Below are 24,042 nucleotides of genomic sequence, written 5' to 3' on the forward strand. Positions count from 1 at the left end.
ACTTGTACGTCGTGGAAAGTTGACACTCATAAGCGCCCGAGCTAACCCCAGCGGCAAATATGTTTGTGAGCAAGGAATGTCTTAGGAACAAAGAGCCCAGATCATTTTGTGTGTGAAAGTGTTTGTCCATGAATATGCAAGCGACGAATTCTCAGTGGCAGAGATTCGGTAATTTTGCGCCTTGCATCAAAGCATTTCTATCCAGCTTCTGACCGAATATATGTCTAGCGGTGCGATCAATGGTGGCCTAACGAGTTCAGAGACGTCCGCATCTCACTGTGTTGGACGGGTCAGAGATGTTTGCGGAACGGAAGCGAAGAGGTTATTAAGGTCAAAGAATCTTGATGCTAATTGTCCCACACACCATGATCTTTCTTTAGGTATTATTGGTAGCAGGGAGCTTATCTTGATCCCAGGCAAACTTCGGAGAAATGAGAGTGTAGATAGATACCTATTCTCAGTCCCGGAATTCTTTGACTGCAATCTAATATACAATGACCAATCCTACCGTCTTTCCGTCTTCATGACCCGCAAACCATCCATCCATTTTATACTGTAAATGCACCCGCTCGCCATTCTTTCCTAGAGGAATACTATATATTGGAAAAATTTCAACAAAGAAGATGGAAAGGGAGACCAGGTTAAAGTACACTTGGAAATCCCTAACCCTACCTACACAAAGCCTACATACATACACTACACCTACACAACCTGACTATATCCAGTCCCCAACCTCCTCCTCCCCCTCGACTTCCAATACTTCCTGCCCTCATCAACCCAGAACACACTACTCGTAAGCATGACCAACGCAACCAAATCAAAGAACCCCAAAGCCTCCGTCTGAAATACCTCCTGCAGCCACGGAAAATAAATAACCAGAATCTGACCCCCTAAACTGAGCGAAACAGCCCAATTAAACAGCGTATTGCTGAAGAGGCCGACCTCGCCGCGAAGGACGGATTTCGATTCAGAGCGGCAGTTGAGCGCGTTGAACATGTCGAAGAGGACGAAGCAGGTGAAGGTCATGGTGGTGTCGCGCTTGGTGACCTCGCCGTCGGTGAGCATCTCGTGCGTGTAGACGGCCATGGTGCCGAGCATGATGATGGAGGCAGAGGTGAGGACGCGGGTGATGAGGGGCCAGGTTAGGACGGGGGCGTTGCGTTTGCGTGGGGGGCGGGTCATTACGTCGGGGTCGACGGGCTCGACGCCGAGGGATTGGGCGGGCGGACCGTCCATGATGATATCTGTGGAATTTATATTAGCACTATGTTTCCCAGCGGTGGATGAAGAAAGGAAGGCGTACTGATCCATAGAATCTGCATCGCGTTCAAAGGATTTTTGAATCCTAAACACGTGCAGAAGAATACCAGACTGAGTGCAGCGGCGCTGGTACTCAGTTGGAATGTAAGGAAATTTTGAATGTTGTTGAAGATACCTTTGCCTTCTTCAATGGCTTTAAGGATCGTGGAGAAATCATCGTCTGTTAAGATCATGTCTGCAGCTTCCTTCGCCACATCTGTGCCTTGGCGACCCATAGATATTCCAATATCGGCTTTCTTCAGTGCTGGTGCATCGTTTACACCATCTCCTGTCATGGCTACGATATCACCTCGGGCCTGGAGTGCTCGAATGATCTTCATCTTGTGATCCGGACTTGTCCTTGCGAATATCGAAGTGTTCGCAATCGCAGCTTCGAGCTCCTCGTCTGACATTTCATCGATCTCGGCTCCGCTCAGTACAGGCTTTACCGCAACCGAGCTTGCAGTATGTTCCCGTGGAGCGGCAATGGTCATACCAAGCTTCTGGCCAATAGCCAAAGCTGTCGTTTCTGCATCACCAGTGATCATGATCACTTTGACGTCTCCCCGCATGAGCCGTCTAATCGATTTCTGAACTCCTGGTCTAGGAGGATCACTCATACCCACTAATCCTGCAAAGACTAATCCCTTGTACACATCCTCACTGTGTGAAACATGTGGTTCGGGTTGCTTTGTTGTTGGCGTACTGCTTCGGCTAATGGAGTGCAAAGATTTGGCATGTTTTCCAACAGGGCCACTCGCAAATCCCAGCACTCGAAGACCTTCAACAGCTAGCTTTTCGGCTGCATCCAAAGCTTCTTGTCGCCGCACAGCGTCCAACACCACCTCGCGACCGTCCTTTGTCAGATATGTATCACATCTGCTCAATACACGATCAACAGCTCCTTTGATATAGGCGACTTCTCGTGCAATCGACATGCCATCCGGAGTCGGATCGCCAACAGTGACTCCCATCCATTTACGTTCCGAGCTGAAAGGCGTTTCTCCAAGGCGGGGTCCGAATCCTTCTCGAACATCATGTTCCTTGAAACGGTCCAAAAGATCAAGCATAGCCACATCTGTTGGTTGACCAACCCATCGACTTCTGAGCATGTGACCCTCTGAATTCTCGGTAGAGGACAGAATAGCTATGGAAGAAGCAGATTGCGGGTTTTCGTCATGAAGACGATTTAAGCGCGCGTTGTTGGCGACATTGCCGATACGGAGAATTCTCAGGGTAACGGGGTCCGGCTTGGACTCCGTGGCTTCGTCATCTGAATCAACCTCGATGGGGCCATCGCCGCCAAAGAACCACATCTTTGTCGTTGTCATATGGTTCATTGTCAGAGTTCCTGTATAGGGTTAGCAAAGTCTATGTAAAACAGTACATATTTAAATACCTGTCTTGTCACTGCACACAACATTGACAGAACCAAGCGTCTCCACACTTGGCATTTTTCGGACAATTGCATGGTGTTTTGCCATGCGATGCACACCAAGAGCCAAGGTTACGGTGACAATGATTGGAAGACCCTCCGGAATGGCTGCAACAGCCAAGGAAATGGAAATTGTGAATATTTCCAGTAAACCCTTTCCTTGCAGCCATCCAACAAACGATATGACAGCAATAATCGCAAAAGATGCCTGGCTGAGTTGCGATCCAAGAGAATCCATGGAAAGCTGCAAGGGTGTTCTTGGGCTCTCGGTTTCGCTCACACTGGCTGCAATTGTGCCGAAATGTGTGTTTCCGCCAGTCGCATAGACTATTCCCTGTCCATGGCCAGATCTAACTAGTGTTCCCATAAATGCAATATTCGTTGTACTGTTCAGCTGCGTATCCGCCCCAACCGTTCCGCTACCAGCCGATGCATATGCTGGAGATCCTGGTGGCTCTAGATTATTCGACTTCGACCTAATGTATGCAAATGGTTGTCTCGCCTCTGCAGTAATCCTCACAGGTTCGTTCTCTCCAGTCAAATTCGATTCATCAATTGTTAAATCGGACGCCTTCGTCACTCGAATGTCTGCCGGAATTCTGTCGCCAGTCGTAAATAAAACCAAATCCCCCGGAACCAACTGTGCTGCCATGACCTTGCTAGATATTGCCTCCACCGCGGCCTCAGCTTCTGCCACAGATGTAGAGTCCATCAATCGCTCCTCCTCTGGCGCATCTGCGACGCCTGGTTGCCATGTCGGTGTCCGTAAGCTGGCTGTTCTGGGGGGCTCCCCTCGTATCAGATGGGCATGGTTTGGAACCAGATGGCTTAACGCTTCGATCGACTTCTCGGACCTGTATTCCTGTATAAACCCCACCAATACCACAATTGTAACTGCAACCGTAATACTGATAGCATCATCTTTATTTCCAACAATTACAGACGCCCCTGCTGAACAAAGAAGGAGAAGAATCAGGGGCTCCTTGAACTGCTTCAGAAATCGCAGCCATAAAGGCTCTGGTGCTTCATGAGGAAGTTCATTCGGACCTTGGTCATGTAATCGAGCGAGAGCTTCGGCAGGTGAGAGACCTTTCGTCAGGGAGGTTTGCAGTCGCGTAGCTGTTTCGTTCGGAGTGAGGGCGGAGTACTCGTCTGCTACTGACTGCATAGACCTTAGCTTGCTGCCCTCAGAAAAGGAGGCGCCGGGCTACTGACCTTTGCAACTGATGAAGATGAGCGAACATGGCTCCGTGACCTGGACCTCGACCTTGCCTCTGACCGTGGCCTCGATGGGGGCTCTGAATTCGAAGCTTCGATGGTCGGGAGGTTCGACAATGGCAACAAACTCCCACCTGGGCTCGCGGACCGGGAGATGCGCGGCCACCCCATGGCCACTTTCCTCTATACTGGTCTCTAGTATAACGAGCAGCAAATGATGCTGTCGTCAAAGCTGATTCTACCGCTGAGGCATACGAAACAGGGATATGTTGCTGGAGCTGATGGAGCTGATGGTACGGGTCTGGGGTGATATGGTTGGGTGAACTGGACCCGGTGCGCCTCTTCCTCACAATGGTTCGGCGTTGATTATTCGTGGAGCATCGCAAACATGCCAATGTCTAAGTGGGATGTCTGGGAGAGTTCAAGGACATTTGCGTGTTTGATTGATTACAATAAAGTGCTCCGTGAATCCACAACGTGTCGTGAGGCGGCGCTGGACTTTTGCCGTTTCAGGGACCCACAGTCAAGCTGGGCTGGACTGGGGGGCACTCGGGGCAGCACTTTTTGGCTTCGAAGCACTGAGCCTGAACCCCTGCAAGCAGCGATTGAAGGGTGGACCTAACGAATAATGGGCAATTGGACATGATGGGGAATCTGGAAATGGAGAGACACACCTAGACAGAAATCGAACCGGCTAAAATTTGAAGAAATGGGAATTATCCAGTACTTCATTCACCAGGTACTGTACGAAATCGGATTTATTTCATTCTCTGTTCGCCTCGAACGAAGCCGACACCCTTCTAAATATTCCAGTGTTGGAATAGTAGGTAGGGAAGTTTCACGTGACCAGCACTCTGTGCCTCAGGCAATCAAGCAGCCAACCTTATTTGGCCTTAGTGCATCTCCAACCCAGCCATCTTGAATTCAAACAGCCAGCTTCTTCCCTCCCCTCCCCACCACCCATTATTTCGTCGCACAACAACAAACTCCCCCTCCTAGGACCCGCGCACTCTTTGCTCATCGTCGCATTGCCAACTATTTCTTGCACCTCGTTGTCGAACTGGAACACAACATTTTGACGCGCTCCCTATTCGACTTGCGACCGAGCTTAGATTCCTCGACGCGCCGTCATCACAACAACACAACAAACGCGCCTGATTCTGCCCGCCACACGACTATCCTGATTGTCCCACGACAATTGAGGACATTGCCGTACGCGCAAACACCTCTGCAGCTACCGACACTTGCACATCGTCAACATGTTTTACTCGGAGACTCTCCTGTCGAAGACAGGCCCTCTGGCAAGAGTATGGCTGTCTGCCAACTTGGAGCGCAAGCTCTCCAAAAACCACATTCTACAAGCAAGTGTGAAAGACAGCGTTGAAGCTATCGTTACGCCCAATCAAGCGCCAATGGCACTCCGTCTAAGTGGTCAACTCCTTCTCGGTGTCGTCAGAATTTATAGTCGCAAAGCGCGTTATTTACTTGACGACTGTAATGAGGCACTCATGAAGATCAAGATGGTATTGTTACCAACACATGCCTCCAGTAAATAGTACTAATCCTGTCCTATAGGCATTCCGTCTTTCCGGAAATAACGACATGCCAACCGGCATCCACATGCCTTCTCGAGACGCGCTCATGCTTCCAGATGTACTTACTGAAGGCGACAACCTTGAGATGCCTCCTTTGCCTGATGCGTCATTTCTTTTCTCTCAACTAGACGATGACTCACATCAACGGAAGCGCAGAGCAGGTAGTAGAGATATCAATCTCCAAGAGGACTATACTGGCAGTCAGTTTCTGCAAAACAGCATCGAAAATCAGAATGACGAAGATCTCGCACTGGAGCCCATGGATGACCTGGATTTAGGGTTGGATTTTGGATTAGACCTTGATGACTTTAACCCGAAGGCTGTTGACCGCAGCATCGAAATTGGACGAGATGCCCCAGCCGCCCGCGCCCCGGAGGATGACTTGTTGAGCGAATTGGATATTCAAGTTCCCGCAAAGGATAACTTCGACGCAGGAGAACGCGATACATCCCTCAACTTAGATTTTGGCGGAGGAGACTTCGGGATGGACGAAACTGTCCGGATGGCCGATGATGATGGAGATGTCTTGATGAACATGGGAGATGGACCCGATGGAACCCTCGCCGCTGCTCCTCTTATCCGTCCTGGAAGGATCTCGGAATCACCCCTCTCGGATATCGACGAAGCTTTGGCAGCCGAAGTTGAAGCTGAGCATCGAGCAAACATGACCTCGGCACTCTTTCAACCTGAGGATGAACCTGATGAGTCGACACTGATCCTTAACCCTGCCCAACGTGCCAGAAAGCAAAAGCTCCTCCGACCTGATGACGAGACCATGATCCCAAACCACCAGATCAAGGAACAGCAAGAGCAACACGACAAGATCCTTCGACCCCAGTCATTCCTTCCACGCGACCCAGAACTCCTTGCGTTAATTGAAATGCAGAAGAACGGTGGTTTTGTTTCGCATATAATGGGTGAGGGTCGGAGTGCGGGATGGGCACCAGAACTCCGCGGCATGTTGTCATTAGCTGCAGTTCGAAGAAACGGTGAACTTAAACGTAAGCGCGACAGTGGTGTTGCTGATTTGGAAAGCGGTGATGACCAAGGTCCCCATAAGTCACCACGTCTTGACCTAGGTGAAGAGGATGACCTTGCGGCTGGGCTTGGAAGTGCAGGCTTGGACAAGGAGAACACGATTCTTGCTGCAGATGGAACGGTAATTGAGATGCCCGCCGATGACGGATTTATGATACCGCAGGATGAGGAGCATGATCCAAGTGCTGGCCTCTCACCAGGCGCAAATTTCGACGAGACCACCGCACCACTAGTACACCCTGCCGACAGCGGACCTGTCTCTCTTGGTACCAAGCATGCAGTTCACCTACTACGCGATAGATTTGGCCCCGAAGCTGCTAACAGTCCCGACAAGCGCAAGAAGGCCAGTGTTCTCTTCCAGGATCTCCTACCAGAGGCAACCACCAGCCGAGCAGATGCTACCAAGATGTTTTTCGAGGTGCTAGTTCTCGCTACCAAGGATGCAGTCAAGGTTGAACAACAAGAAGCCCTTCTTGGGGGTCCAATCCGTGTCCGAGGAAAGAGAGGTCTATGGGGTGATTGGGCTGAACGGGAAGCGGGCGGTGAGATCGCAGAAGAGGAGCCAGCACCACACGCTGGTCTTGAGCGCTCGACAGCTGTTGCTGTCGCCGCATGAGCTTCTTCCAACTTAATATTTCGATCTACCTACACTTCCCTGTACAAGTACTGCATATGTTTATGTCTCACTTACGAGGCCGGAAAAGACCCTGGGCGGCAGTGGCGCAGAGGCGTTCCCGGATTTTTTTTTCAAGCTCCCTTCTATTTCTGAACGGAGGATAATTGGGTCAGGGCATTGACATTGGCGTTTTTGTGTTCTTGGTTGGCTGGACGGGTTGGCAGCTGCGAATTGATGTCCCTTCATTTCGGTATTGGCTAGCGATGGATGAACAAATGGATATGTGGGGAAGAAATGAAGAGAGAATAGAGAGAGGGAACATAGACGATGATGACCTTTTTGAGGCGTGCTCGTTGGATGCATTTCTTGATCTCATATCTTAGTTAGCCACTGCACATTATGCGAAAGGAACACAAAACGCTGTCATGTTATGACAGTGCGGGTTTGGAGAGTAATGTGTCTTTTTGTGTATGCCGTGTTTTGTGGTCTTCATTGTCAAGATGTACATCGCTATATCGACTAATCAACTAAGCTTAAGATTGGTCGAGTCTTTTAATCCATCACACTCATAATACCCCCGCCATTTTTACTTCGCCTACTGGGATCGAAATCTTCGCCAAGTGGCACATATCCAGAAGTCTACTTTATGTATCAGCCCCTTATCTATATCTGCTTCCTTTCAAGTTTAGCAGTTGTTTTAAATTATCGTTATCGTCTGAAGATGAGCCTTCAAGTGACTAGTGACCTGACTGACTCATCCGGTCACGACTCATCTTTCAGATGAGACGATACGGCTCAGCCTCATCCCCACGCTTCGGGATGACTGCACTGCATGCATCTCCGCCTCGTACTATCAACAAGTCAAGCCTCCACATTGGGAGGCCAGTATAGCTAATCAAATAAATATAAGTCATGTCCTTGTTCGGGACAGGAACGAGTCTGGATACTTTTTGATCTTTTCTGTCTTTATGACTAAAGAAGTCGAGTTTCTTGAACGTTCCAGCTGTACCGCATAATTCAAAAGCCATCACGCGATCGAGCTCTAGAATTCATATGCGTTTCCAGACATCTTACACTAAGAAACAACTTGCGAAGTACAGACGCAAAAGAGACTCGAATTCCTCACAATATCATGGCATCAACTTCACACCCCCACCGCCAGAAATTCACACTCACATCCACCACCACCGCCCTCGCGCTCCTCCTTCCCCCCAACCTCTCCCCCGAACTCACCACCCTCCGCACCCTCCACGACCGCACATCCCAAACCTGGCCCTCCCACCTCACCATCCTCTACCCCTTCCTCCCTCTCTCCTCTCTCCCCTCCGCAATGCCCCTCCTCCAATCCGCACTCTCATCTCTTCCTTACCACAAACTTAAAGTTGTGTTGGATGAAGTAGGGGTTTTCAAACATAGGAAGAACGCTACAGTGTATTTGAAACCCGGGGAGGGTGGTGAGTCTGAGGGGACTTTGAAGGAGTTGAGGGGGTGTGTGGAGGGGCTGTTTGGTTTGAGAGAGGGAGAGGGGACGAGGGAGGGGGTTTGGAGACCGCATTTGGGGGTGGGACAAGCAGCGCGGGGAGGGAATGGGGTGGAGAGGTTGGTGGAGCAGGTGAGCAAGTTGGATGATTTGGAGTGGGATGCTAAGGGGCTGGTTGTGTTGAGGAGGGAAGTGGATGGGAGGATGACGGTTTGTGAGGAATTAAGATTTGGTGGTAATAGTGAGTTGGATGAGGATGGGGGAAATGTGAAAGAAGAGGGGAGAATCGATGATACGGGGTGGACGCCTTGTTTTGCATTCAAAAACGACGGTTACAGCATTGAGCAGGAGACATGGTCTCGCTTCTCACCAGATTCCAAGCTCGAAGCGAAGCACACGGAAAACATCTCAATATCAACCTACAACATCATGGCCGAGCCCACAGCGGCCCCCTTCACCACTCGCCTCCCCCTCATCATCACCTCCCTCTCTTCACCAAGCCCACTACCTCCATCATCCACCCTCCAAATCCTCTGCCTCCAAGAAATCAACGACGAATCCCTCCCCCTCATCCTCGCCTCGCCCTACATCTGCAACACCTACCCCTACTCCACCCACGCACCCTCTTCGCTCCTCCCCAGCGCAAGGAACCTACTCACTCTCGCTTCGCAACCTTTCACGTCGACCGTCGTGAATTTCGAGGAACGGCATAAATCTGCGCTGGTTGTTGAGTTTGAGATGAGGTTTGGGGGTGAAAGGAGGAAGTTGTTGGTTGCGAATGTGCATCTTACGAGTGGGTTGACGGATAGAGCTGTTAGGGCGAAGAAGAGCCAGATGGATAATCTGAGGAATTTCCTGCTGGCACGGGACAATGGGAGGGAAAGCGAGATTGTCTTGGCGGGTGATTTTAACCTTACGACTTCGAAGAGGACGATCGAGACTACGCTCTCGCGAGGTCTTATTACGGCTGAAACGGCGAATGCTGTAAAGAACGTTGTTGATCTCAGTGTTTGGGAAGACGCCTTCCTCGCTTCAGAATTGATTGTTGGAGGTGGATGTGAAAACACCCTCCTGGGCCACGGTGGCGGTGAGATCTTCGAAGGTGAAAAGGGCGCTACTTTCGATCGGACTACGAACCCCATAGCAGCGCAGCTGGATCCACCGATAGATCGGAGTCCGCAGCGTTATGATCGTGTTCTATATCTCAAATCAGGTGGGATATCTTCCGAGAAGACTGGGTTTGAGATTTTTGGGTTCGCGGATGACCAAGGACACGTTGGAAGTGACCATTATGGTGTTCGTGCTTTACTTAGCATTGCGAATACTGGATCTGGATCAGGATTAGGATCAGGTGCAGATATTGGGCCTTCTACAACAAAACATAGAGATTTGTCGAGACCTGAGGCTGGCGAAACAATCACAATCGTTGAAGACGACACTGATTTCAGCACTCTCCTCGACCCATACCTACCCACAGCAAACGATATCGCCCAGCGAAGAATGGCAATCGAACTCCTTCAATCAACCCTCTCTCGAGGGCCTGGACTGGAGAACCTCATACTCGCCCCTCTAGGCAGTTATCTTATGGGCACGTATTTCGCTGATTCAGATGTCGATATCCTGGCTATTGGCAGTGTCAGTCCTGCGAAGTTCTTTGACTTTGTGGGGAGAGAGTTAAGGAAATCGGACTTGGAAGGTGATACTGGAAGTGGAGACAGCTTCAAGGGCGTGCATTTTGTTAACTCGTTGGTTTCGATTGTGGAGGTTGTTGTTTTGGGGATTAAGTTTGATTTGCAGTACTGTCAAGCCGATGAACTGGTTAAAGTGTTTGTTTTGTTTCCTATTTTCCCTTATTGCCCCTGCTCCTGGGCTTTACTCTTCAGTACAGCAGTTTAACAAGCTGACGGCACCTCTAGATATTACGACTCTATCCCGTCACCAGAACTCCAGGACCTAGTCTTCGACAAAGATCTAATCTCTACCCTTTCGCCCTCTTCGATTCGACCCCTCAACACCTACCGTGACTCCGCGTTTCTCCTCAATACAATCCCACATCTCCCATCCTACCGTCTCGCGCACCGCTATCTATCTATATACCTCAAGAATCGCGGCCTGTATTCCGCAAAATTTGGATACCTAGGCGGAATACATCTCCAGCTGATGCTCAACCGAGTCGTGAAACTCATCCACTTGTCCACCACAAGCGATAATTACGAGAGCGGTTCCGTTCCAGTCACAGTCTCAGCATCGACTGTCATTCGCACATTCTTTGCTTGCTACTCCTCATTCAATTGGGCTTCAGAGAATGTTCTAGATCCGCTTCTTGGGCCAGAGTGCAAAATCTCCTCGAGATCAGCACGTGACGCTATCTTCATACCAGCAATCCACACGCCTACCGCTCGACCCAACGTCGCATCTTCATGCACGAAACTGTCAGCGCATACACTGTCTTCTGAATTCAAGCTTGCAGCAGATCATCTCAGTGCTGGCGACTGGGAATGGTGTCTTCGATCACCCGAAGAGGGTTTGGGCGATTTCCTGCATGGAAGTGGTGCGTTCATCCGGGTTGCGATCGATGTTTGGGGTGTTGGTGAGGGAAGTGGGAGAGGGAAAAGTGTTATAGCAGAGGAAAAAGTTAGAGGGGTTATTGGCGCGCTGGAAAGTAGATTCCCAAGGCTTCTGGTAAGTCTGGGATGGATTGCGGGGGTGGAGGGCAGGGTTTGGCCGGCGAGGCTGTATGTTCCTGACCGCTGTCAGAGTACTCAGGACGAGGGCAAAGGAAAAGGAAGAGAATACGAGGATTATGAAGCAAGAGATCATGCAGAAGGCCAGTTCAAGGGCTACTACCTTCTTGGTGTTTCTACACGAGAAGGGATGGATAAAGAGGGTAAGAGGCTGATGGGAGGCAAGTTGATGACTGCCGTTCGGGAGTTTGAGAGGGGTATCCTGGAAGTGAGGGAGTTTGTGGAAGCAAGTGAGAATGTTTGGGTCGTTGTTGATGTTGTGAGGAGAAAGGAGGTGTTAGGTATGGGTCTTGAGATTGATCGGAGGGAGTGGGGTGTGAAAACACGACAGCGACCTGATACATTGGAACATCAAATCTCACTACAAGATCCAGAGTCAGGATTTCCTTCATCGACAGCCACATCATCTGCAGGTACTCACAGCTCCTCATCAGCAGCTACGACCACAGCGGTCAAGTCCAGCAAGCAGCTCAAACAAAAAGCTACACCTCTCCGCCCCGTTCACGAGATCATCGCCCGCATAAAATGGGATGCAGATCTTGATATCGCGAATTACCTCATTGGATATGAGGATCGTTTTGTGGGTGTCAAGGAAATGGAGCTGGGAAGGTGGAAAAGTGAGAGTACGGACGAGGAGTTCATTCCTTTGCATGGGGTCGTGTGGATCAGGATGAAAGATGCAGTGGAAGACGGCACTGGCGAGAGAGTAGATGATGAAATAGTGAGCGAGAATGAGTGCGGAGATGAGGATGAGAGGGGTAGGGATGGGGACGGGGATGAGATTCAGGGAACTAGGGGTGCGATAGTCTGGGATCGGAGACGAAAGATTGACCGTTTCTTTGGGAGTGGAATAGGTGTTGGTTGAAGACATTGGGTGAAATGAACGGACTCTCGTGACAAGATTTAGAGAGCAAAGATGCAGTCGTCCATCAATAAGTAGACTATCTTCGAGTTGCCTTTGACAACGACATCTGACGACGACAATGAGGCAGAAGAAACACAAAGGAGTCAAAAGAACGCGAACTGCGAGAACGAGATATCTACACGATATCGTTTAACCCCCCTGTTCTGTACTACGGGCTGTCGGAGAGACTGTCGTGAAGACAGGCGTGACGTAGTTGCCCTCGACGTCTACCACATGCTTTCAATGCCTGTATCGACACGGGGCTGTATAAACTTCTGAGCCTGCAGTAAGATGCAATTTGGAATACCAGACAACGATCAAGTTCGTAGGCAGGGCGTGATTAACACATGCCTTCTCTAGAGGCCAACGATAGGCGGTCTGAACTCGACCTACAATTGTTTTCATATTGACACGTCTTCATTGTGAGTAGCTGCCGTCTTGACCGGTCCTCACTAGATCGTACGTATGCTTGGCTAGGCTTACTCACAGGCGTTTAATCCGACGATGCATGCTCATGTCGAATACCGTACTTTCTACGCCACATTAAATGATTGGATATCGAGGCAGAGCCTTGCATGACTTGGAAGACCGAACCACCTCAGACGTTTCCAGCAGGATGCCACTGTTCAATGTGTTCATGCACTCTGCTCTTTCTTGTGGACAACAAAACGTGGATCATTTGGTGTCAGCATGCGATTGTTCGCTCAACCCAGTTCAGATCATCTCCGCATTTCGAATTGTTGTCACGATATTATTGTTGCGGCGGTTGTTTTTGTGTCGAATTATGATGGAGGAAAGGCTCAAAAGGAACTCACATTCAGCTGAGATTTGGTTTTGAGCAAGGATTCCAAGCCACTCTTACACATCGCCACTAAATCAACCTTGCAAGTCTGGACTGAAGACCCCCAGCCTTGCCCTTTCGTTTCTTATCTTCAACAGAGCCGCTGTGGTTTTCGTTTGATTCTCGATCTCTAAATCGAAGCTTCAATGGATATCTCTTGTCGCCCCGAATGGAGCCAATAAGTGCCTTGGGTGCAGCTGGCTCAGTTGTAGGAATAGCCAGTTTTGGCCTTCAACTCTCGCAAGTGCTTTACCAGTTCACGACCCAAGCATTGGCTGCTAAAGAGAGCCTCCACACCATCCTCAACGGAATCGACGCGACAAGTCGTGCGCTTGAGTCCGTTCATGGTTTCTTAGCAGAAGAGTGTAAGCACCTTGAAGAGAAGGGACAGGCAATTTTATTCTCGGAAAAAGCGATAACAGACGTCAAGGGGACAGCGGACAAGTGCCTGATCATATTCTGGAGAATTGAAGCCGCAATCACGAGTAAAAAGACTGGTTCCAAATTCGAAAGTACATTGATAGAGAGACTGGAGCTTTTCAACGCCGCGCTGTGCAAGGAACAGCTTCAACCGGTGTTTCCGGACCCAGAGCTGACGAAGCTTTCTACTTGGGGACGCATCCGTTGGACATACATCGCTCCTAGACTGGATCAGTTCAACAGTCAGCTACAGCTTTTGCAGACGAATCTGGTGTTGATGTTCCAGGTGATCTCCCTAGGTGTACATCGCAGGAGACCGTAAGGCTTCAAAGTATCCCAAGTAATATATACTGAATCGAAATAGAAATCAGAGGGAACAAGACCTCAGAATTCTACTTGACATGTACTCTCGGATACAAAGAATGGCGCAGCAGGCAGATCTTTCTCAGATTGGACAAAGGCGGTCGTCTAAAGTCAATGAGCAATTGACTGGTTTTGAGCGACCGAGACTTGAGAGTCCAGTCCCAGCACGCGATAGCCTACACCCTTTTCTGTCGCGAGACCCTTTTCGGAGGCTCAGTCTATCTCCACGGAGGCGGCAACTCAGTCCAGCAGTCTCAGGCGGGGCCCATATTATGAATACTCCAAATCAAGCTTTGGCTCACCCTGGTGAGGAGTTGAGCGGACCAAGTCGTGGATTTGACTCGGGAAATGTCGGTGCATTGCCAGACTTGCAACATAGCTCGAGTAAGAAGGGTAAAGGGAAAGAAAAACTGCAGGTTGGGATGAACAAGGAGGCTGCCGTGACCAGCGGCCATTTGCCAACAGCCACGGTTTGCACTCCTTCAGTTCCGAAAGCACTTGAAGTAGTCATGAATCTTTACAGAAACGCTGACCCAAAACAGAATCAACAGGGCGATTCAGCCTCCGCCTCGACCAATGAGCTTACAATGCGCCACTTGTCAAGTATGTGCTAGTCGAGCTCAAAGCCATAAACTACTCCTTTCAGGTCCAAAAAAGCCGTTGGTTTAGACAAATTTCTTCAAGATTAGGGCTGACAAAGACGTAGGCCCTATAACACAAAGTCTTAATGCCTCAAGACCTGTAGAGAGGCTTTCGGAGCCAGTTCCGGAGGATGATGGGCTGACTCGCAGGGGACGGGAAGCTCAAGCCACAAGCAAACCAGCTCTAGTCACAGCAGGTTCGAGTTTGTCTCCGAAGGACGAGCAACCAATCGCCGATGAGACAAAGATTGTTGCTGCTTCAAACTCAGAGTCGGACCAGAGAGTGCCTAAAGCCGCTGAGATGGTACCATCAACTAGCCCGTCACCCAAATCGGTAAGTCACGATATTGATATACGCAAAGTTGATACTTACTCAGCTTGAAGGGAGTCAGCATTCAGGTGGAAAATGGAAATATTGTTGAGTTTTCTAGTGATGAGACTGTACCTCAGGGTTCAGACTATCCCTCTCCATCGATAAAGCCTTCAGCCATTGGTGTCCCAGAGATCATCGAGAGCACTCCAACTCCCACCAGCAACACGAATAGAGCATTTATTTGGTACAATGAGCGCAGCCAGCAAGCATCTGACACAGCCGTTGATCGGTCAACTCGCAATCACAGTGATCCTCCCAACATCAATTCCCAAAACGACGATCAGCACAACGGGCCTAAGTCAAATCCAAGCAGGCGGAATCGATCACCGAAACGCCAGGAAAGTGCGAGTATACTCGAAGAACTTTCATATGAGTTCCAAGCTAGCACTCCAGAAAGAAGAGCCAGCAGTATTGGGAGTCGTCGAAGCTTCTACGACAGCGTCTCACAAATAACGAAAACCTCTGGCAATCGGAAGGATTCAAACAGAATTCTGTCGCGAATGAAGACACTCTTTAACATGGATGCGGCTCAACCAGATCCATTCATCAGCGCATTTTTTATCAAGGATGGCGAAGCCCATCAAGTTCCCTATTCAGGCACACTCAAGCTATCCCAGGCCATGATGCGAAGTATAGAGTGTCAATCATCAGAACAGCCATGGCACAAGACCTTCGCATTCATGAATTCCGATGACCTTACCGCTCTCCAGAACATCATCAAGGAGGTTGGGTCTGATGGGGCTCGCAAGATTGTCGACCTTAAGAAGGTCCGCGAGAATCGAAGCAAATTCTGGAGGTCTGGAGTCTACGTATATTTTGCTGTAGTCAGAGACTTCCCTCCTGAAGCTCCATCGATGGCAAGCAGGTCTCGCAGCTCTACAAGTCGCAATCAATCCCATATAGGAGATAATCTAAATCATGGACGCAGACGACGCTCAAGTGCAGCCACAAATTATCCATGGATTCCTCTAGGCCCTGCAATGCAGCAGTCAGGTCAGCCACCTTCTCATGCGATAGACAACAGCCAGGTAGTGGCTCAACCCGTAGCAACAGCTCCAAATGTACCTGCACTACCTCAAGCTTCGGAGCAAGTTCGAAGCGGCCAAGCCGAGGGCCAGAACCCTCAGCCCAGTGGGAGGGCCATGGCGTTTGTACCTCCTCCTCCTCCTCCACGACCAGCACAGCCAATTCCTCCTCATAATCCCACCACTAATGGTCCTCGTCCTCCTCCTCCTCCACCAGGGCAATTTAGGCCTACTCCCATGTCCTGGGGGCCACCACAACCTGGTATTCTTCCTCCACGGCAGCAGTCGATGAAAATTCAGGACATCTCGCCTCCTCTTCTACTAACTGAGGAGGTTTGCACTAAAAGGCTTACGACCTTTAAATTATTCACAATTCACAGAGCGCCTGTCAAAGAGAATGAAGCCAAATCAACTTGGAACCGAGCACAAGTGATCCAGGAACAATTCGCCCAGGCGGAAATTCAAATGCTAATGAACAAGCTCCATGAAAAGTCTCTACCAGTGACAGAGAAGAAGGCAGCACTTAGACGAGATCAGCAAGGTCAGGTCACGACTATAATGGATGACCTTGCGTCTCAAGAGCATGATGCTAATTTCCATTGGGTTCTGGCGCAACTTGATGTCAGAGCAGCTGATATGGATGGGAAGGGGCAAGGCAAGAAGCCAGCCCGAGAGGATGTTATCATTCTACTCTTCGCCAAGCGGACTCCAATCCCCGAGGTCAATCCTATTACCCTATATCAGATCTTGGAAAGAATGAAGGCCACTCGGTTACAAGGCCCACCGCCACCACCTCAACCGCCAATGCAACCAACACAACCGAAGCCCATCTCGATAATGCAGCAACAACAGCCAACGCAACAAGGAGGCTCAAAGTCGAAAACAGTTTCAATGAGTAAACCGATAAGTTCAGTTTTGAACAAGAAAAAGAAAGCACGAAAAGACGATTCTAGCGACACTACAATCAGTGACTCAGACTCCAGTAGTTTTACGAGTTCTGATTCTTCTACATCAATGACCACTAGATCTGGTGAGGCTCGCAGTCATCGATTTAGAAGCAAGGGGTCAAGTCGCAGGAGGGATTCCAGGTACCGGTCGAGAGATAGGTCATTGTCCCCCCGACCATCCCGGCATGACTTGTTTGACACTGGGTTGTCCCGCAGAGGCGACTTTGACCCTATTGCTTCAGCATATCAAGCTGGCAAAGAAGATGCTACAACTAGCAGGTACGGCAATTCGTACAGTTCACAGTATCCGTACCGTACAGAGACCATGGCTCGGAACTACGATCGAGAAGAAATCTCACAGTTGGATCGCTATATTCCAAACGCACATAGCTCGGATCGCCCCATATCAGGACAGTATGACCCGATTATTGAATATCATGACCGTCCGCTCGTGGCACGTCGCTACCCTGTCCCTGATAGCTCATACGATGCCTACGATCCAATCGTTGGGTCTCGACAAACCTACCCTCAGCATCCCAAACCTGGATATGCTACCGATGCAGAAATCGTAGCTCGCCGAGGCACTCAATATCAGAACAGAAGTTCGGATTACTCGCGTGTAACAGGTGTCGATAGCTACCCAAGAAATTATGACAACAAGCCATACGATCCACGGTTGCCAGGCGAGAGGGGTGAGGAGACGGGCCGAGATAGTAATGATATCGTTCAGCAACTCCTGCTCGAGTGGACACCTCAGGATACCAGTGAAGACAAAGCGAACGGGGTCAGAAATGAACATTGTGGTGCGGACGGCATCCCTAATGAACAACCATCTATGCAAAATGAAAAAGAGCTTAATGGACACCAAGGTACCAGGATCCCTGGTGGAGAGGCTTCAAAGAAACCAGACGTCAGGTCTCGGCAAACCACTGTCGACGACGCGGTTGATGAGTTGGATGAGAGATTTCAGAGTCCTTTTTCAGTTCATTCGTTCTATGGCTCGGACACGGGCCTGGACACAGAGAAGAAAGACGGAACATCAGCTAGAGAAGTATTAGAACCAAAGCCTGCAGCTACAATCAGTGCCATCTCCAACACCGGAAGGGAAGCCTCACCCCCATCAATCTCGCAGCCACAGCCACAACCTCAAAGCAAACCGTCGTGGCTTGATCCTTCATGGGCACAGAAAATGGTTCAGACTACTGCTGACAAGCCTATCGACCGTGGCCAAAGCTCCCGAGCCCCATTGCAACCCAACTCCGAGTCTCGCTATGAGGCTGGCATACGACATAGTCCACCACCGATTCCTCGAATACCTATTCGGGACCATTATCCTAACCCAGCGTCCCGCCCTTCTGACTATTCAGCTCGAGAAGAATTTTACCGAGGAAGGGAACGCATGTTCGAGCCCAACTACAGGCGGGAATCTCCTTTTGGCTCGACGGACAGGTATATGTCGCCACGCAACGCTAGACATCCTTTTGCCCCGCCACAAGGAGATGTGCCGCCCCGGCCGTCAAGTTACGACTATGCATGGTACTGAGTTCATTTTTATTCGAGGAGGTTTACCTTGCCTATTTCCGACATGACAAGTGCGCTGGGCCTGGATCCTGGAAACGAGGTATCCACAGCTTCCATCGATCTCGATGATAACGTTATCTAAGGAGCTATTGTTCCAATTTGTTTTACTCTTCGTACAATAAAGCGTCCGTGGTGAGTTATTTGATTCTCACCGTACCGCCCTGGCACCGGTTGTAGTTGGCCTGCTAAGTTCTCAGTTAACCCGGAAATTTAGACGCTCATGGTAGAGAGATAGAATAATGAGCAGTGCCTAGACTTTTCTTGAGTCTAGGGAAGAGTAATTTGACTGAGGGAAATCACAGGTTCTTAAAAGCTAAAGCGGTCCATAAGAAGGCACAATTTATGTTAGTCGAGTCGTTCTGTTCAAGTTTCAATATTGTACAACGATACTCGGGATACACGAATGTTGAATTCGCAATCTGATCCACTACCTAAGGTTACGGTAATGACTGGCTACAGCAATGCCCACAAGCAAGCTGTCAAATAGACACTCCTCCTCGAAGATACAAGTTTCGACTCATTTCGCCATCTACCCGTTGCCGGTCCACCTCTACGTCTCCATTTCCTCCTCTCACTTAAGCTAATTTATGCACCATCATTGTTCTCGCAGAGAACATAGAAAGACTTTGCACCGACGGCTTCAGTGCAGCCCTCGGTGCCCGAACGAGCAACCAGGGATCCTGGAGCGCAGACTGGGCTGCTGTACGCCTCAACTATAACGAATCAGCAAATTTTATTATGGAAGTCACCAAGTCTATATAATACTTACCACGGCAACCTCTCTTGGAATCTTGGACATAATAGATACCGAAACTGTTGAACGAGACATTGGCGTAGCATTTCTCGTTGACGTCTCCCTTTTTGGGACGGAATATGCCACCTGGGAACTCGGGGTGGTCGGTGATAGGGTTGAAACATTTCTGGGAGCCAGCTTCTTTGTAGAAAGTGATGGCGAGACGCTCGTCGGCGCGAGCTTCGAGGACGGCAGGTGCGGCGGTGATGCTGGTGATGAGAAGAGCCATGATGGCGGATGTGAGGGATGCTGAGATGGCGACCATTTTGGCCGAGTTCAATTGTTGTTTGAAGAAGAGGTTGGAATCTGAAAATCTTTGTTGCTGTGTTTATTGAGTGGGTGAATAGTCCTTAGAGGTTGTCTGTGGGTTGACTTATATAACTTTCTGAGCCGCGTACCGTTCTCAAACGGCTGCATCGTCTATCCCAAACCAGTCTGCCGAGCAGTTAAGGCTTCAGAAAAGGTTCTGAGTTTGTCGTTGGCTATCTCGTAAGAACCGCATCATGAATATCGTCATGAAATACAGGGCTCTGAAACGATTCGTATGTATCATTCAGAAAACGTCCACGAACAATAGAGGAGTCAAATATTACTCTATTTCCGAACGATATTATTGGATCGGCTGGATTGATCTGTCAATATTCTCATTCAAATTACTGTCATTTTCTTATAGGACCATGGCACTGAGCATCTACGGTCAGCCTGGCAAGGAGCCAATCGCTTTCTATGACGAATTGACAATATCCAAATCGTGTTTGTACCTATGACTAGGAGCAGTTACAGCTTACTAGGTGTCCAAGCTAAGGGAAGACTTGAGCTGAGGCTCAGCCCCAGACACGTGGACAGTAAGACGACGTGATACAAGTCTTGCTTATGGATGCAGGTTCACAGCTGGATTCCTTTTAAAGCAATGTTTCAAGCGAAATTGCTCCGAAACAATGGACTTGTGTTTCGCTCAATACATTTAATCAAGCTTTTCTCTAATTAGTCAGTTGGAGAACTGTGTGGAAGAGAACAGATTGTGTTGTAGCAATCGCTTAAAATCTCCTGGTCATAACGTAAGAGATGGAAGGTTTGGCAGCAGACTTTCAAGTTCTCAGGAACCTGTCTGGACTCTAAGTAGACATCAAACTAGACAAGCAAAACCAAGCAAAACCAAGCAGAGAGAGCCAGGAGTCTGTCAGCCGTCCTCGTGTCGTGGAAAACATTTTGCGGCACAGATCTCACCAATAGTCAGAAAAGTGAAATTTCTGTGGAACCATAAGACATCCGGTCATGTATGACACGAAAAGAGTCACAAGAGCGCTAGAATACGCAATAGCACAGCCTAATAGCAAAAACAGAAGGAGACAGGCCAATGAAGTCGCAGAAGTCCACCTACGATTGCCTCACCAGTGTGACTTCTCCATTGTTCCATCATATTGGATGGTTCGAAGAAAAAAAATTGGGAGTGAGGAGAAAAGGCATAAGACAATAATTCAGCATTCCACTTATCTTGAAATAATTGTCTCTTGAAAGGAGTCTGCGAATCGGAGAATTTCTATTCAAGCTGTCTTATCAAGCAGAACTGTGCACCGGCACTCGAAGTAAATTCAAAGGATCGATGAGAATATGTGATATTCAGCCAAAAAGGTGATGATGAATTCTCTTTCCCATAGCAAATAAGTTTGATACATCTGAATCAAGTCCAGAACTACGAGGCCTACACACCCTTCGTGGAAATGTGCTGGGTCTGAAGTCCCCAATGCATCTCTCAATCCCAACATTTAGGTTACGTAATCGTTGGTATCTTTAGCAGTACAATGACTCCAGTTTTTTTTTTTATTTATAAGCCGAGAATTGAAAAACGATAATACCTCATGACCTCGTTTAGAAGCAGACCTCAATGCTTTTCCTTCTTTTGTTTACATGATCGGCTATTGTTAACTTTTGCCAGACCGCCTTTAGCGAGACCAAGGTCTTGGTTAGGGGCGGCCGCACGCTAACGAGGCGTCGTTCTCAGGCCGTCACAGCGTGCACTTTCCATGCACGACGAACCGCCATCCTCGACGAAACCAATAAGCGCCCGCCGGCTTCTCACAAGAGCCTAGATGGGACATTCTTGATTTTTGATATCGACAGTAATCTCGACAACAGAATTAACGTCCTACAGTAACCACGAGTATCTTTTGTTTCGTTGCGATCCTTGGTATCGATCTCGTGATCTGACGATTAGGCTCCCAGCCTGGTCGACTTGCGAAACTCAATTGTCCTAGGATTTCTCGAGAAGGCTGGCCTTAAAAGAAGGACTCCTTATCGTACGCTTACATTCTTTTCGATATGGCTTCAGGAGCTGCTAGAAGATCTGCTCCTTCAACAGGCAGCACCAAGAAGCAGGACCCCGCAAAGGTGCAATTGGTGACGGCGGTCCAAGATGCGTCTGTGGAAGCAGGTATGTCTTTCTACCTATTCATCAAGCTGGGTAACAATAGCTTACAATGTACAGAACAAGATGCAGGAGCGTCAGGATCATCATCGAAGCTCAAGGAAATGGCTGTGGTAACGACAAGATCCATCGACGAGCCAACAGACCCAAGTCACGTGGAAGAGCCTCGCCGAATAATTCTTCCCGACGAGTCGACCGCCTGGATGTCCAAGATCCATCTCCTTGATCTTCCAGTCGAACTTGTCGATATGTTCTGTAGAGTGTATTTGGACGTGTGCTCCAACACTTGTCTGGGACTGACATGCAGAACGCTGTTCAACATGACCGAACACATCCATCCCTATCAAGTAAGCCTGCACATGCGAACGAGCGGGAAGTGTCTTGGCCATCTCTTGACTGGTTGGATGGCGCCAAAATACAGCTTCGATCACGCTTGGGGCAAGTTCTTGCCGAAGAAGATGTTCCTGAGGAACGATGAAGCGATCGAAAGAGAATGGAGGCGGAAAGAGTCCTGGAGGAATATTCGCTTGGCTGTGGATAATGCGGGTGCTATTGTTGCTTATGAGAGTAGCAGTAAGCGGAAGGGCTTTTAATATGTTCAGAGCTGTATGGAAGGGCGTTGATGGCTTGCTTGGGTATGGTTGTATTGGCGTTGCTGGAAGTGAAAGCGATGAAGCGAAATTTGCGGGATTGCGGAAATGGAGTACAGTGAGCAGGCGTTATTACCTTTCCTGTTAGCTGCTGGCATGGTAATTCATGACCTCATGCAGTGTCTTGATATGCCTCAATAAGAATATTCTTTATGACATACGATGTATGCGGCATGAAAGTGTATACTTTGGCAACTGATGTCCTTGGTAGAATTTCGCGTAAAACGGCACCAAAATCTCGCAATGCAGAAATCAAAACGAAGGGATTTAGAGGCAATCATATGCATTGAGTATGCGGTGCAACGTGAGAAGTAGCAGCCAGGCTATTGCAGCAGGCAGTCCAGCCAGCCGGCTTCAATTGGTACCCAGGAAACCACCCGAAAAAGAATCGGACCCCGTGAGACAACCCGCAAATCAGCTTGTATGAAACAGTTCTGACTCCAATGACGCCAAACTCCTCCCAGCAAGTCTATCAAATTCCAAAACTAGGTTAGGAACCGAAATTGCAGGCCAAGGATGAATAGATGCCAAGAATCTCCGCCCAAGGAATTTCCCAGAGATATCCGCGAGCAGAGAGAGGCGACTTTTTTGATTGCATTGTGTTGATATCTGAAGGCAGCTTAGTGCACTGAAATCCTATTCGGAAAGGTTGTGACTTACCAATACTGTACAACTGGAAAGTGATATGAGCCCGATGCCAGATCCAAAGCACACTAGAGAGTTCCAACCGAGATGGCAATGAATGGCAAGGGCGAGAAAGGTGCACGGTTCAACTGTGAAGTTGATTGCAATTATGAAGAATCGCATGGGCCGTCGCAAATGATGGCAGTCAACTCGGGCTGAGTAGTAGAGAGAACGTAGTCGGTGTCTCCGGGGAACTTGAAAAGATTGTTGCAGGGGAAGACAGAGCAGCCGGCTAGAGGGTAATTTCCGCCTGCGGGTCGAAGCCAGTGGATTTGTTCATTTTGAGGTCCCAAGCCAAACTCATTGGTCTTGACGACCGAAAGGTCGAACCACTTTGTCATGTTAGCGCTACCGTAAAGAAAGCCCCTTGGAAGGCTGTATATAACAGACACTCATGAAAGAGTCTCGTTGAACAAGTGACGCGCAAGGATATTGGGTGAAAGGAAGGAATTTTGACTTACAGTATATCCATAGTTGCCATTGAACTTGACTTCACCCTCGACATTGTGGTGGCTATTGCAGTCTCCCTTTTCACCAGTTGTGATGTAGACAGACTTGAACATGTAGTCACCGCCCCACACTATAGGAGGTGTAGCACCGCGACCCCATGCCTTGACAAAAGTGCCTGGGATTGGTGGGTAGTGTTGGGGATTCTTTGGGTCTGTACCTGGAAGTGCACCGGGGTACCAGCAGACAACGCTTGGTGGAGTTAGCTGATTTATTGTTCAGGGGAATTCGAGGAAGAAATCACTTACCGATCATGAGGGGTCTTGTTGATGAAGATGACCTTGTTGCCCAAAGCAGAGCCAAGGAGGGAGAAGAGACCAAAGACGAAGATGATAAGGGACTGCATCTTGAAAGACTTGATACTTTCTGGGGTGTTTATTGGAATGAGAGTTGAGTTGGAAGGCTTGTGGAGGTATGAGGAAGTCTCACGGCAGTCTTGGTGTATGAAGGAGTGACCGTACGT

At 49.1% G+C, this 24,042-nt stretch overlaps 7 protein-coding genes across 8 annotated transcripts; 4 read left to right on the forward strand and 3 right to left on the reverse strand.

The window, feature by feature from the left end:
• Nucleotides 1-345: 345 nt before the first annotated feature.
• Nucleotides 346-4,923, reverse strand: PMR1 (High affinity Ca2+/Mn2+ P-type ATPase-like protein). Of its 2 annotated transcripts, XM_058496680.1 has the most exons (5): nucleotides 4,627-4,923; nucleotides 3,950-4,570; nucleotides 2,699-3,896; nucleotides 1,304-2,650; nucleotides 346-1,244 (listed from the first exon to the last, which is right to left on the reverse strand). In XM_058496680.1, exons 2-5 carry the CDS (start codon nucleotides 4,121-4,123, stop codon nucleotides 703-705), a joined length of 3,261 nt encoding a protein of 1,086 aa, XP_058353932.1. In that variant the 5' UTR covers nucleotides 4,124-4,570; nucleotides 4,627-4,923; the 3' UTR covers nucleotides 346-702. The 2 variants fall into 2 exon arrangements, with proteins under 2 accessions (XP_058353932.1, XP_058353933.1); XM_058496681.1 differs by having other exon boundaries at nucleotides 1,222-2,650.
• On the forward strand, nucleotides 4,904-8,721 carry MCD1 (sister chromatid cohesion protein 1). The gene is made up of 2 exons (XM_058496682.1): nucleotides 4,904-5,475; nucleotides 5,528-8,721. Exons 1-2 carry the CDS (start codon nucleotides 5,212-5,214, stop codon nucleotides 7,199-7,201), a joined length of 1,938 nt encoding a protein of 645 aa, XP_058353934.1. The 5' UTR covers nucleotides 4,904-5,211; the 3' UTR covers nucleotides 7,202-8,721.
• Nucleotides 8,334-12,290, forward strand: ONS95_003376 (uncharacterized protein; the record flags this gene model as incomplete). The annotated part of the gene is made up of 2 exons (XM_058496683.1): nucleotides 8,334-10,507; nucleotides 10,598-12,290. The coding sequence occupies 2 exons, from the start codon at nucleotides 8,334-8,336 to the stop codon at nucleotides 12,288-12,290; spliced, it is 3,867 nt and encodes a 1,288-aa protein (XP_058353935.1).
• A 1,049-nt stretch (nucleotides 12,291-13,339) lies between these two features.
• On the forward strand, nucleotides 13,340-18,482 carry ONS95_003377 (uncharacterized protein; the record flags this gene model as incomplete). Its single annotated transcript, XM_058496684.1, has 5 exons — nucleotides 13,340-13,908; nucleotides 13,955-14,423; nucleotides 14,496-14,556; nucleotides 14,660-14,928; nucleotides 14,979-18,482. The coding sequence occupies 5 exons, from the start codon at nucleotides 13,340-13,342 to the stop codon at nucleotides 18,480-18,482; spliced, it is 4,872 nt and encodes a 1,623-aa protein (XP_058353936.1).
• A 623-nt stretch (nucleotides 18,483-19,105) lies between these two features.
• On the reverse strand, nucleotides 19,106-19,578 carry ONS95_003378 (uncharacterized protein; the record flags this gene model as incomplete). Its single annotated transcript, XM_058496685.1, has 2 exons — nucleotides 19,106-19,233; nucleotides 19,290-19,578. The coding sequence occupies 2 exons, from the start codon at nucleotides 19,576-19,578 to the stop codon at nucleotides 19,106-19,108; spliced, it is 417 nt and encodes a 138-aa protein (XP_058353937.1).
• Nucleotides 19,579-21,632: 2,054 nt separating this feature from the next.
• On the forward strand, nucleotides 21,633-22,331 carry ONS95_003379 (uncharacterized protein; the record flags this gene model as incomplete). The annotated part of the gene is made up of 2 exons (XM_058496686.1): nucleotides 21,633-21,744; nucleotides 21,799-22,331. The coding sequence occupies 2 exons, from the start codon at nucleotides 21,633-21,635 to the stop codon at nucleotides 22,329-22,331; spliced, it is 645 nt and encodes a 214-aa protein (XP_058353938.1).
• Nucleotides 22,332-23,179: 848 nt separating this feature from the next.
• On the reverse strand, nucleotides 23,180-23,925 carry ONS95_003380 (uncharacterized protein; the record flags this gene model as incomplete). Its single annotated transcript, XM_058496687.1, has 3 exons — nucleotides 23,180-23,404; nucleotides 23,534-23,771; nucleotides 23,828-23,925. The coding sequence occupies 3 exons, from the start codon at nucleotides 23,923-23,925 to the stop codon at nucleotides 23,180-23,182; spliced, it is 561 nt and encodes a 186-aa protein (XP_058353939.1).
• Between the last annotated feature and the right edge of the window lie 117 nt (nucleotides 23,926-24,042).

The sequence above is a fragment of the Cadophora gregata genome (genome assembly GCF_030347475.1).
Source record: "Cadophora gregata isolate MNR1 chromosome Unknown scaffold_12, whole genome shotgun sequence".
Taxonomy (NCBI): domain Eukaryota; kingdom Fungi; phylum Ascomycota; class Leotiomycetes; order Helotiales; family Ploettnerulaceae; genus Cadophora; species Cadophora gregata.